Below are 11,795 nucleotides of genomic sequence, written 5' to 3' on the forward strand. Positions count from 1 at the left end.
GCTAACCCAGGATAAGCAAAAATTATTTTGATATGAGTCTTGTAAATTTGCAGTGAGGTTTTCTGGGTTGTGTCCTGGTGTACTGGTACACGGAGGGAATAACCATTATACTCCTTTCTTTATGAACCTTTGTTTAGCTGCTGAACATTGTCGGGTCTTTTGTATCGGTTCTTGTGAACTGGTACATGAGGACAGAACCATTTTCTGTTTATATTGTTTGGCTCTCTCTTTTGAGTTTGAATGATGTAACACTGCACAAAACATAAGCAGTGAAAGACATTTTTTTCCAAGAATAATTCATACTTCAGTTAATGTTTAATCCTGGGTTAGCATTAACCGGCTTCCAAAAACCCAGGCCTGACCTTACTTGAGCCTGCAATCCATCAGAAATCCAGTATTTGGTCAGCAGTCAACTTAAAAACACATGACCTCGATGAGGTCTTAACTTGAGCCTGCAATATGATCAAGTGATACTGGTCAGCGAATACCTCATTTTGACAGGTGTCAAGTATTGCTAATAACATGGATGTCCAACATGAAAGACGTATGTTGTAAACCAATGCTGCTTGGCTTGATATTAGCTGGGGTATGGCTGCCATGTTGTGTGATGTCATCGCTGGGCGCACACACCCACCATCCATGCAGCTAGTCATGTTGACTATGAAAAAAAAAGTTGCATGGTTTTCTGTTTCTGTGTATGCATGTGATCTTATTCCTATAGTTACAGTGTGCTGCTTGGCAGCCCGGAGCTCTGCTATCACATAATTGAGGCTTATTCCCCTCACCCTATAACCCTGACAGCAATCCGATATGGATGAATTGTTCCACCATCTCCCAGGGACTTAACAAGATGAAAATTTCCAAGGCAAAATGAGGAAAAAATTTCATATGTACACATTTTTAACATGTTCTTAATTAGGATCTTGAAAAAAAAAAAAAAAATTCAAAAGAAATTTTCCAGTGCTCAGAAGTAAGTGTTACGGTTCACTGTTACAAGCTATGGCCCTATCTCCTGTAAAATTAAACTTTCACAAGTCAAAAAGATTGGACTGCCTTGGAAAAAAGGCTGCCCCTTTAAGTTTTGCAAATTCAAAATGCCAGCTTTACAATCAGTTGCTCACTAGCACCCACTAAAAACACCTTGCACACACTTCAGGCTGACTAACATGGGACCTTCCTGAGCAGGGAGAGGTGAGTAAGAGGTAAAGAGGTCAAGTCTGCATACGAGCCAAGTGGCTCATCAGGCCTGAGCTTATCCCAGTTTCTGTAGCGTGAAGTACTATTTCTATTCCACCCTGGATGTTAGTCCATTGTATGGTTACCCCTGCATTAAATTCATTGGTACCCATTTATACACCTGGGTGGAGAGAGGCACTGTGAAGTGTCTGGCCCACGAACACAACAAAGTGACCCCAGCCAGGGCATGAACCCAGACTGAATGAATAAATGAATGAATAACTTTGTTTGAACACGATAAATCGACCACTCAATCTGGAGCTAAGCGCACTAATCACGAGGCCACTATGCCTCCACAATTCTAAGAAGCCTACTTTTAACTTTACTCTACATGAATTGAAAACAATGAACACATTGTCAGACTAAAACATTTATTTCAGAGAACCATATTACCATATGGTTACTAGAAGTTACAACGGTAAACCTGTTTCATTGAAATCTACCCATATTAATATAGGTAAACCAATTACATGAACCAGGACCAAATGTAAATTGAAAGGTTTTTTAAAATGCTGCTTTCCTTCTTTAACCCTTTAACCCCCGTCAGCTGTCAACAGTCAACAGTCAGAAAAATAGCAGAAAACTATTCTGAGTTACTATCAAGCATACAATGAATGAAACAACCATTGTACCTCTATTGCAGCAAGTGAACCTCCAATTAAGCAGACACTCTTCATTAAATCTGAAACAAAATTAGCATCTTACATTTCCCTTAACAACTGAACCTAAATTCAGTGGACACCTCTGTCAAGGCAGCTTGCAAACACAGACGTAATTTTCTGGCTTACAAAAGCCGGAAATCCATCTGTGTTTGCAGGCTACTATTGAGGGGATGTAGAACTGTTAAAACCTCTATAAACACATACCAGCCCAAATTTACAGTGTGCAGTATTGAATTAACTGTAAAGCCATGATTGATGAAAGAGTCAACTGAAAATTGACAAGCCCACACAGTATGGAGAAGACAGATTACAAACAAAATCAAAGTTGTTCAAGAATTGAATTCAGGATAGCTAGGTAACAGCTAGTGCAGAAGTTTATTACACTGTGTAACCTTAGTGAAGGTTCTGTGTGTGTCTGCTTAATAGAGGTTTCACAGTATTATTGTACTGAAGATCTCGCAGCAAAAAGAAGACAGAGATAACAGCTGATTACAATTTAAACAATCAAGTCAAAATCTAAGGAGGTACATTGCATTAAGCCTTTAAAATGACACCAGTACCTTCTTTGTCCTATTGACATTAAAAACAGATGTTGTCACTTGTGGTTTTAAGAGTTTCAGTTCAGAGGGCCTAGGTCATGTAGTTATATTTTGAGATTCTGCTAAAACACGTGGTAGGTTAGAAACATAGTGTTGCTATGTGGCTGGGACCATGTGTTTAGAGTGCGTTTTCTGGCAGGGATGTGCCAAATTATGAGAGAGTTCATCTCTACTCTTTCAACACTGTATGGAGATTGCAATATGTTGTCAAGTTTAAGTTGCAGCTCAGAACTTAGTGTAGGTGGTGTTAACTAGTTGCTAACAAATTCTTGACACTCTGCTGCGGCTGTGTGTGAGCAAACCATTGCAAATGTTGCACATTACATTCGAGTCCTAGTTTATTTCATCTGATGATTTCTCTTAGTCATTTGAAGCCTTAGTGAGAAGGTACAGAGGCCGCTGAAAACCTGCAATAAGAGGAAAAAACACATCTGTTATTGCTGTGCTATTAAGACAAATTGAACATCCATATTAATATTAAATGGCTTCTCTAAACTGTTGCCCATCACTCTCGCCTTATTGATACATGTACAAGTACACTACTCCTAGCAAGCAATCAGCCTGAGTAAACTTTTATATGCAGTGGGCTTGGTTTTTCAAAAGCCAAATAATGCTAATCCAAGTCAAAGTTAATCAGAGTTTTAACTACAGTTCAACTCACTCACTCAATCCTGCTATGCCGAAGTGGCACCAAGGCCTCATTAACTACAGTTTAATCCCACTATTTCCAACTCTCGGGGGAAATGAAAAACAGTTTGAATAGCAGGAGTTTGAAATAGCTCATAGTAAGAAGACTGAAGGGCAAATCAAAGAGAAATGGTTTTGATTGGAATTTTACATGCAAGTACTGTAGTTTACAAATCAGTTGGTTTAAGATATTTACCATGTGACTGCATGAGTCTTGTACTGCAAAAGATGTCTACGCTTTTCTTCAAGTAAGAACAGGCAACTACTTTTGTTTCCATAGAACATGGAAATTTGCCTGTTGTCACGTTCTATGAAATACCCTGATTGAAACTTTGATACTTTGTTGTTTTTTATTTCTAATTCTGCATTACAGTTTGACAATGCCCTGATTCAAGATTGTCACACATGGATATAAGGTAAAAAAATAAATTTGATTGTTGACAATTAAATCCTGTGTTATCTTGAATCTGATTTGATCAACAGGGCACAAGGATGAGAGATGAAATATAAGAGTAAGCCATCAAGTATCTGAGCATTCAGGAGAATGCGGAATGGAGAATATTACTTTATTTTTGTTAAGAGTGAATGCCTATAAAAATGGACCTAAATCACCTATCAATGGCACAAGTCAAAAGATTGATTTCTCTTGTATTTTGTCCATAGATAGGTCCTAGAAAGAATAGAAATGGACCATAGTTCGTTTCTACTAATACAGCTTTCTTTGGTAGAAATATGCCAAAAACGATTTCGACCCGATTGGGCTCAAAATCTACTTCCGGTTTTGCTGAATTTTCCAAATATTTGATTGCTTCGTGCTCCGCAGAACAGCTACTTGAGAATCTTTCAATGGATTTTATATTCAGTTCAGGTCTTCGTGGTATGACTGAGCGAAAAATAAAATAAATCAAAGTTAGTTTTGAGCCCGAAAAGAGATCAAACTGACACGCAAAATTTTACAATGTGTCGCAAGAAAATTATTACATAAAAACATCGCCATATTTTTCTATGGGCTGTAACTTTAAATACCATAAAAACACTTTCTACGGGTTAAATATACACCCACCTGTTAGGATATCAAAAAATATCTCTGGGCAAATGGTTTCAAGTCGTCTACCTTGGCCTGTGTTTCTCATAGATTTTGCCCAAAATCTGCCGTTGGAATGTAAACAATTGCGTGACATGGATAGCCACTCTCAAGTAAATATTCGTTTCCAGCAATCCGATGAAAGCAATTTTTGAAACGTTGTGTGGATAAAATAATGGAAAATGTTTCCTTTTTTTTTTCTTTTTTTAAGTTAGTATAAATATATATATTTTTTCATTTGCATTGCAACACCCACGACATCCCCAATAAAGAATGTTACTACAGTACTCCGGGTAATGATTTTAACACTTGTTTATTTTATTGATTTCCCTGATAACTTACAATACAGTTTCAGTTTTAGAGATACACTTAACCAATCCTCTATGGTTTATGGCAATCGAATCATTGACTGACAAATAAAGTCAAGTGGAAATACCATAAATTCTATAAACTACTAACTGCGTGACGGCATCTCAGCTCTGCTAGCTGTGTAGAAAATTTGTACCTACACAATATACTCAAACTCAGCTAGAAAACCCGGAATTTCTTGAATTGAATTAGCTGAGGAAGAAATTGCATTTAAGTTTCAATCATACTGGGAAAAAAATCCATCTTTTCTACTTTGGTTGTTCGATCAATTAACTGAAATTTGCAGATCATAACACTGGTAGACAAATAAACATTACAGTGGTCGATCTAGGACTAGGTTTACACTAAAGGAGTTTTTTTGGACTCGTAAACGTTCCCGGATTCATCAATTTTAGAGTATTCGGATTAGTAGGGGTTTACAGTGAAAGGATATTCAGATTCTTAACCGTTTACATACAACAATAACTCTGGGAACATTCATGATGGAATGGCTAACAAGCAGTTTGTTGCCTTGACAACAAGAAAAAAAAATGGCTCCGAAAATAAGGCTAGGGGTAGGTTGAGACAGTCTGAAGTTTTCTTTCAACTCGCTGACCACAGTACTGTTGTCCATCATGTCAGGTCCCTCCAGGTATTTATTCTGGTCTTTACTTGATATCTAGAACTGTCAAGGTTTTCGATCGTGCCATCGTCGTCATCTGTGCAGTAAAGTATAAATTGGGTTTCCGAGGAATATGGCATTACCCATTATAAAAGTGATTACCTACACCTGAAACAGCACGAGGTAATCATCCAGCGACCGCCATGAAATGGCCATCAATGTGCCTACGACTCGACTACGACTGGATCATGTAATCCGCCATTTTCGTTCCACCGCAAACTCAAAAGATCACAGGCGGAAAAATATCTGGATTCGAGTGAAATTGTTTACACGACTCTCCGGATTCAAAAGTTTTCGGATTCAAAGTTCCCACTTTAAATTCCGGATTCAAAATCTCCGGAGACACGACCAAACCGGGGAGTTTTTATTTCGGATTCGTCCACTTTTGTGTCAGGTAAACGGCAAAATCAATCCGGCACTAAAACGTTCTGGATTCATCACAAATCCGGAACAATTTCCTCTAGTGTAAACCTACAATCCTGGCCATAAGTGGTTGGGACACCTCCCCTTTTTGTGCGCTAAAACCAACGATTTCAACTATGTCCTTAACGTATTACAACAAAAGATGAATAGAAGCAAGTACAATTGACCCCCCTCCCCCCTAGCAATGTTGTAAGAAAATGAAGCTATTCTGAAGACTAGATCGGATGTGGGAAAAAAGGAAAAAGGGACAATAGAAAGTGTTTAGACAGTTGTGTTGGAACTGAATGCGATTGCTGAAAAATCGTTATTATTGGAATAAGACGTGAATATCTATCTTATCGTCTCTTTAGTTCGAGAATATTGTTCTAGGAGGTGAACAATTCATGAAACGTGGCTATTCTGGAGTTATTGTCAAAGATTTTTTTTTCTTCGAGATTTTTATCAACATTGACAGGGGGGAGGGGGGTAGGTGGGCTTGTGCAGTTTTGGTCTTAAGAGAGGCTGCCTGTGAAGTCATCTGCCGTAACTGTCCCAACACTTTTGACCAGGATTGTGGTCTTAAATAAACAGAGAACATCCATCTTGTTTTGTTCGTGGAAGTCGGCCACGGAAGAGCAAATTTCAATGAAATATATATATAATTTGATTAAGTAATTAGCCAAAAATAGGTTGGCCACCAAAACAGTTTAGGGTTTAGCCTAACTCTAACCTTAAGTTTTAAGACTGAAGAAAAAAAGAAAAAAAGCATTGAGCATTTCAGTTGTTTGAAACAGAAACATTCGCGCACAATCAACTATAAATTATGTATAGTACGTGCGTAACCTGGAAAGCAATCCGTCCAGCACAGTAATTGTTCAAATTAACAGCTTACCGAGACACTTGCACTGTTGATGCCTCTTATTTATGATTTAAACTTTTAGGATTTGTTTACTTTACTTTTTCCAACTTTATAGCAGGAGAAAAGGCACTAAATGTGCTGGTACAAATAAAAAAGTTTAACCGAAAATCGATCCGTCCAAATCAACAAATACAAATTTAATCACTGTAGCGTTCCTTCAGATCACGTAAGGCTACAAACCAACAATATCAACTTGTCATTACGCTTAACAAATGAACTTAGAACGATTTTCTTTCTAGAACTCGTTCTTGTAATTAAAATGATCGAAGAAAGAACGACAGCTTAAAACGACATAGTAGTAACACCCGAACTCCAAGTAAATTGCTTTTAATTGGTGTTTTCAATTAACGAAATTTCCAAAGCGATGACTTTCAAAATATTAAAGTTAAAAGTGGTCCATTATGTTTTTCTTTTTTCACCCAAATGTTCTAAGATAGCCATCTGCAGTTTGTTGGAAACGAATTATGTATTCAGGGTGACCGCACGAATCACGCAATTGTTTACATTCTCACGGCGGTTCAGGGAAAAATTTATGAGAAGCACAGGCCAAGGCGGGCGACTTAAAACCATTTGCCCAGAGATGTTCTTTGATTTTCAAACAGATGGGTGTACAGTTAACCCGTAGAAAGTGTTTTTATGGGGTTTAAAGATATAGCCCATAGAAACATATGGCGATATTTTAGTGCTATAATTCGTTTGCAACACATCGTAATATTTCGCGTTTCTGTTCGATCTCGTTTCGGGCTCAAACGAGACCTCGATTTATTTTATTTTTTTTTTATTTGAGCTGAATGTAAAGACCATTCAAAGATTCTCAAGTAGCTGCTGTGCCACATGCAAAGCAATCAAATTTTCAGAAAATTTAGCATAACAGGAAGTAGATTTTGAACTCAATCGGGGCAAAATCGTTTTTCGCAAATTTCTCCCCAAAAAAGCTGCATTAGCAGAAACTAACTATGGTCCATTTGTTTACTAGCTAGGGCCAGTCTATGGGCAAAAATGAGCAAAATCGATTTTTCAACTTGTGCCGTTGTTTGGTCCATAGTTATGGGCACTGGCTCTTAAGAGGAAATTTGTAATTTGGTACTGATCGAAGGCAATTAGGAATTTATTTTAAGAGACTAGGATTGTTTACCATTTGCATAGAGAAACCACTTTGTCAATAGTTTGTACAAATGGTAAGCAAAAATCCTTGGTTGTAAGATCCATCTGGATTGGCCATTTACCATTTACTTAACAACCCCCAAAGTGCCAAGAAAGCCTGGGATGAGTTTGCACTGATCGTAATTCCAAGATGACAGCTGGAACTGGTGAAGAATTGCAAATGGTAAGCACACTTTGCCTTCAAATATTTAGGTTGGAAATTTTGGACTACCTTTCATGGCATTCCAATAAAATTTTCTGGTTGGTTGAGGCAAAATTATCTCACCATTAATTATTTTACATTCTGACCAAAATTTCTAGAGTTTTTGGGTAAATGGTTAAAAACAACCTAGGACTTCATGAATTTTTTTCTCACCAGATGCTTTGTGTTGTGGAACCTCCAGAACTTCAAAAGTGGCAAATCCCACTGCTTCAGACAGAAGGTAGTCAACAAAGTGCTCAGGGCGAAACCTAATGGCATCGTAATTTGAACGGATCTTCTCCTGGGAAAATAATGTTCAGAAATAGTTATAATAAATTCACACATAACATAGCAACAGTGCTTGATACAATGCATCTGTTATTGTACAAGTGATCTGATCCAGGGGAAGAACAGCACAGGTGAAGATTCAAACAATAAAGCTGTATTTTCATTGAGTGGTGAAAAACCACAACTTGTTATTAGCCAGCCCCCTCAGGTAATTGTAATCAAACAAGCAGGAGATGACATTCTCAGAACTGACAAAATGAAGAAAAATTTACCACTTAGAAAAAGATCATTTGAGTTTTGCAAGTGTCTAATTAATTTCCTATAGTAAACACTTACCGTCAAATTTCTCTTCTTTTTGTACGATGAGAATGGCTGTGGTTCAAGGATAAGTCTTCCACCAGGATGCAGATTCATGAAAATTCGTTTGAACATCAGTTTAAGCCCTTCATCTCCCCAGTTTAGATGGATCCACTTTGTGAGACTCAAACACAAAATCATGTCATATATAGGCCTTTGCTTGGAAAGTCCATCACTGCTGCTTGGAACATAGTTTTCCTGGAGAGATATAACAACCAAGAAGTTACAAAATAAAGGAGTTACAAAAACAATTATTTTGCCATCACTTAAATCTTCAGATTATTCAGAAAAATCCCACATAAGGCTTCAATAAGTTGAACAAAGAACCCTTGTAAATACTGGAGGAAATGCTTTTCTCTGGATTTATGGTGGTAATACAAATATATTAAAATATGCTGTATTTTACTGGCAGTTCCTCTTATCACAGTTCTAAGTGGAACTTAACTGAACTGTTGTATGTTAGGGAAGGAAGAAAGTCTGGAGAAAAACCCTCCAAGCTAGGTGACCGACAACAACAGACTTCACCTATGATCCCCAGTAAAAATAATAATGATATTATTATCAAACCTGTGGAGTACATCAGCACTTACCTAATTATTATTATTATTTTTTTTGTAATATAATGTTTCATTTGCATTATTGGTGAAGAACACTGTACCACTGCCATGTGAGATAGTTTTGATCGACCTTTGACAACTTTTTGCCAACTTTCTGATGGCTTTACTTTCAAATGAGTTATACCGAAATGTACATGTATGACAGGTGGAGTTGTCAGCTCTGTATTTGTATTCTGACAATTGTCATCTCTGCTTCCTGGTTACGACAATGTGATTTGCTAGTTCATGCAGAGGCCATTAGGAAGTCTTTTAAAGTTATCTTATCACGTGGTAACAGTAGAGTGATGTTACCTGTAAGAAGTACAACATGTGCATTTTCGTTATTTATAACCAACTACTGTATGCCATCTCTACTCCTGTTTAGTGCAAATCTGCCAGTGTTCTGTTCTCTGATTGGCTATGCTACTCACTATCAGTTTCTATTCTGATATTAAGTAACCTAGAAATGTGTAGTTGTTAAAATGTAGCTACTTCCTTGCATTTTCAAAGCATCTGCGAAGAAGATTGTTGTTTAAGTTTTAAACAACTGGTAGATTTGTATATTAAAACAATTGGATAATTCGCTCTCGATTTCTATGCTAACAGAAATCTCAAGCTCTTAATCAAATCACTAAATAAAATAATTAACATTTATTACCTGTTTGAAAACAACATTATGTGGAAAGGCAGTTTTTTCTTCACTGCCTAGAACAACAGGAGCAGCCAGTGGTCCACTTGTAACAGAAAATGACATTGGAAAATCTATTCCTCTTCTCGAAGTTCCCGACACTGAAACTTGACTTTGCACATAATACCGCAAATTGTTCTTTGCTGCCTTTATTAGGCTGGGATCAATGTCTATTCCAGTGATGGCTTGTGGATTAAAGTCTCGTGCAATTGACAGTGTTACATGACCCACATTACAACCTAAGTCTAAAACAGCCTTTCCTTGGAACCACTCCTTAATGAAGCATTTTAGTCTTAAATCTTGACTGCACTGTGGGTTTCTGTAACCATAGTATCTATTGTAGTTGCCGTAGATAAAGAGTTTCTCCTTTCTCTTATGTTTCCCGGATGAGTTTTGTTTCTCTCTCTTAGGATCCTTGCTCTTGTGCGATCCATGACATTTTCCGATTTCTCGATGTTTCTCCGAGGTCTTTACAAGTTTAACAGCTGAAGAAGAGTCTTCTAGTTTAGTGATAGCATGATTTATGTTATCTACCTCCACTGAAGTCTTTAAAGAGATAGAAGCCTTCTTCTTGGGTGATGGTTCAAGTTCTTCTACACTTATTGACTTATCATTGGTTTTTGCTGACTTTGCAGCACACTGATCAGTATCGCATATGCTCGCTTCAGTAACTTTTTTGCCATGAGACAATTCCTCTGCTTTTACAGGGTTCTTTTTTCTCTTCCTTTTGCCCTCAGAAAGTGTCCCATGTTGTTGACTCAATACACTTGATTGCTCTTTTGGTCCTATTTCATTTTCTGTGTCATGCTGAGTATTCTGAGGTCGCTTCTTCTTCTTGCGTTTCTTTGGTGTGACATGAGCTGTATTGTTTTCAGGCTCTGGAAGAAAGCCTTTCAGATTAAGAGGGTCAGTTTTATCACGTGGTTCCAACACTTCAACTGGGGATTCACTGTGTACAGACAATGGTGAAGCCTGTGGAGTCACAATGGCAGGATCACGATCTATTAAACTGTTCAAGTTCAGTGGGTCTGCACTGTTCCCTCCAAAATGAAACCTGACAGCTGCACCTTTCTGAGGCTTCCTCCACGGTCTTCCATGGTTAGGTCCCAGATCTCCTCTTTGCTTGCTCTGCTTCACGGGACCAAAAGAGCGAAAATCTTTCAAACTCGCTTTGAAGCGAGGAGGAATACCTTTAGTAACATATTTCTGATTTCCCAGGGGGCTTGAAAATCTCCGCTTCACAGGACTTTGCTGTTCTTTTGATTTCGAGGCCATCTGTGATGCGCTGGCGATAAAGATGTTTGTTTATGAAATATTAATAAGCAAGTAAGCTTATATCCACTTCACACTCGCATCAGATGTGGACTCAAAGATTTCAAAGTCCACGCCTTTGCACAATTCGAAGACAGAAATCTCTCTTTGTCAGCGAAAGAAGTCTCCTCTTGTTGAGCGATGACCTTACGTCAAAGTCTGTTCAAAGTGTCTTCAATGCTCCGAACTTGTTTGGAATACGAGAGGGTGTCAGTTACAAATAGTGGCCTCGCCTTCTGGCGAACTCCACTCCGATCTCGAGATAAACTTCGAACACGCCAAAGATGTTTTCGCGTCAAAAAAACCTTTCTTGACTCCAGCTAACGAGGCCAATATTTCAAAAGAACATTACTTTTTCCATTTCCACGTAAACCATACCAGGTCACACAGCCAGTGGCTTCTCCTGAAAGCCCGTTCTTTCTCTTCTCGTACTGCAGCTTCTCTGCTCTGCAACGTGTTTTCATCGTTCCAATGGTTTGCAGTGCGCAGGCGTAGACTGGGATGTTTTTTGCTACACCTTGTTTAGTGTATTTGACGTACTAGGCTAAGTAGAAGGTTGCTGCTGCTGAAACTACGGGCTCGGCTCAGGTC

General features: G+C 38.2%; 1 protein-coding gene across 2 annotated transcripts; it reads right to left on the minus strand.

Moving 5' to 3' along the window:
• Positions 1-458: 458 nt before the first annotated feature.
• On the minus strand, positions 459-11,729 carry LOC145481229 (7SK snRNA methylphosphate capping enzyme-like). Of its 2 annotated transcripts, XR_014048601.1 has the most exons (6): positions 11,583-11,729; positions 9,864-11,178; positions 8,589-8,807; positions 8,139-8,265; positions 1,869-2,904; positions 459-658 (listed from the first exon to the last, which is right to left on the minus strand). XR_014048601.1 is itself a non-coding variant. In XM_081459676.1 (5 exons), exons 1-5 carry the CDS (start codon positions 11,666-11,668, stop codon positions 2,858-2,860), a joined length of 1,794 nt encoding a protein of 597 aa, XP_081315802.1. In that variant the 5' UTR covers positions 11,669-11,729; the 3' UTR covers positions 1,589-2,857. The 2 variants fall into 2 exon arrangements, 1 of the variants encoding a protein (XP_081315802.1); XM_081459676.1 differs by lacking the exon at positions 459-658 and having other exon boundaries at positions 1,589-2,904.
• Between the last annotated feature and the right edge of the window lie 66 nt (positions 11,730-11,795).

This window comes from Orbicella franksi, chromosome 3, assembly GCF_964199315.1.
Source record: "Orbicella franksi chromosome 3, jaOrbFran1.1, whole genome shotgun sequence".
Lineage (NCBI taxonomy): Eukaryota > Metazoa > Cnidaria > Anthozoa > Scleractinia > Merulinidae > Orbicella > Orbicella franksi.

Coding starts and splice junctions, on each gene's coding strand:
- LOC145481229 (XM_081459676.1), bottom strand. CDS start 11,668: ATGAAAACACGTTGCAGAGCAGAGAAGCTGCAGTACGAGAAGAGAAAG. Junction 11,179..11,582: donor GCCACTGGCTGTGTGACCTG/GTATGGTTTACG, acceptor CTTTATCGCCAG/CGCATCACAGATGGCCTCGA. Junction 8,266..8,588: donor AAAAGAAGAGAAATTTGACG/GTAAGTGTTTAC, acceptor TTATTTTCCCAG/GAGAAGATCCGTTCAAATTA.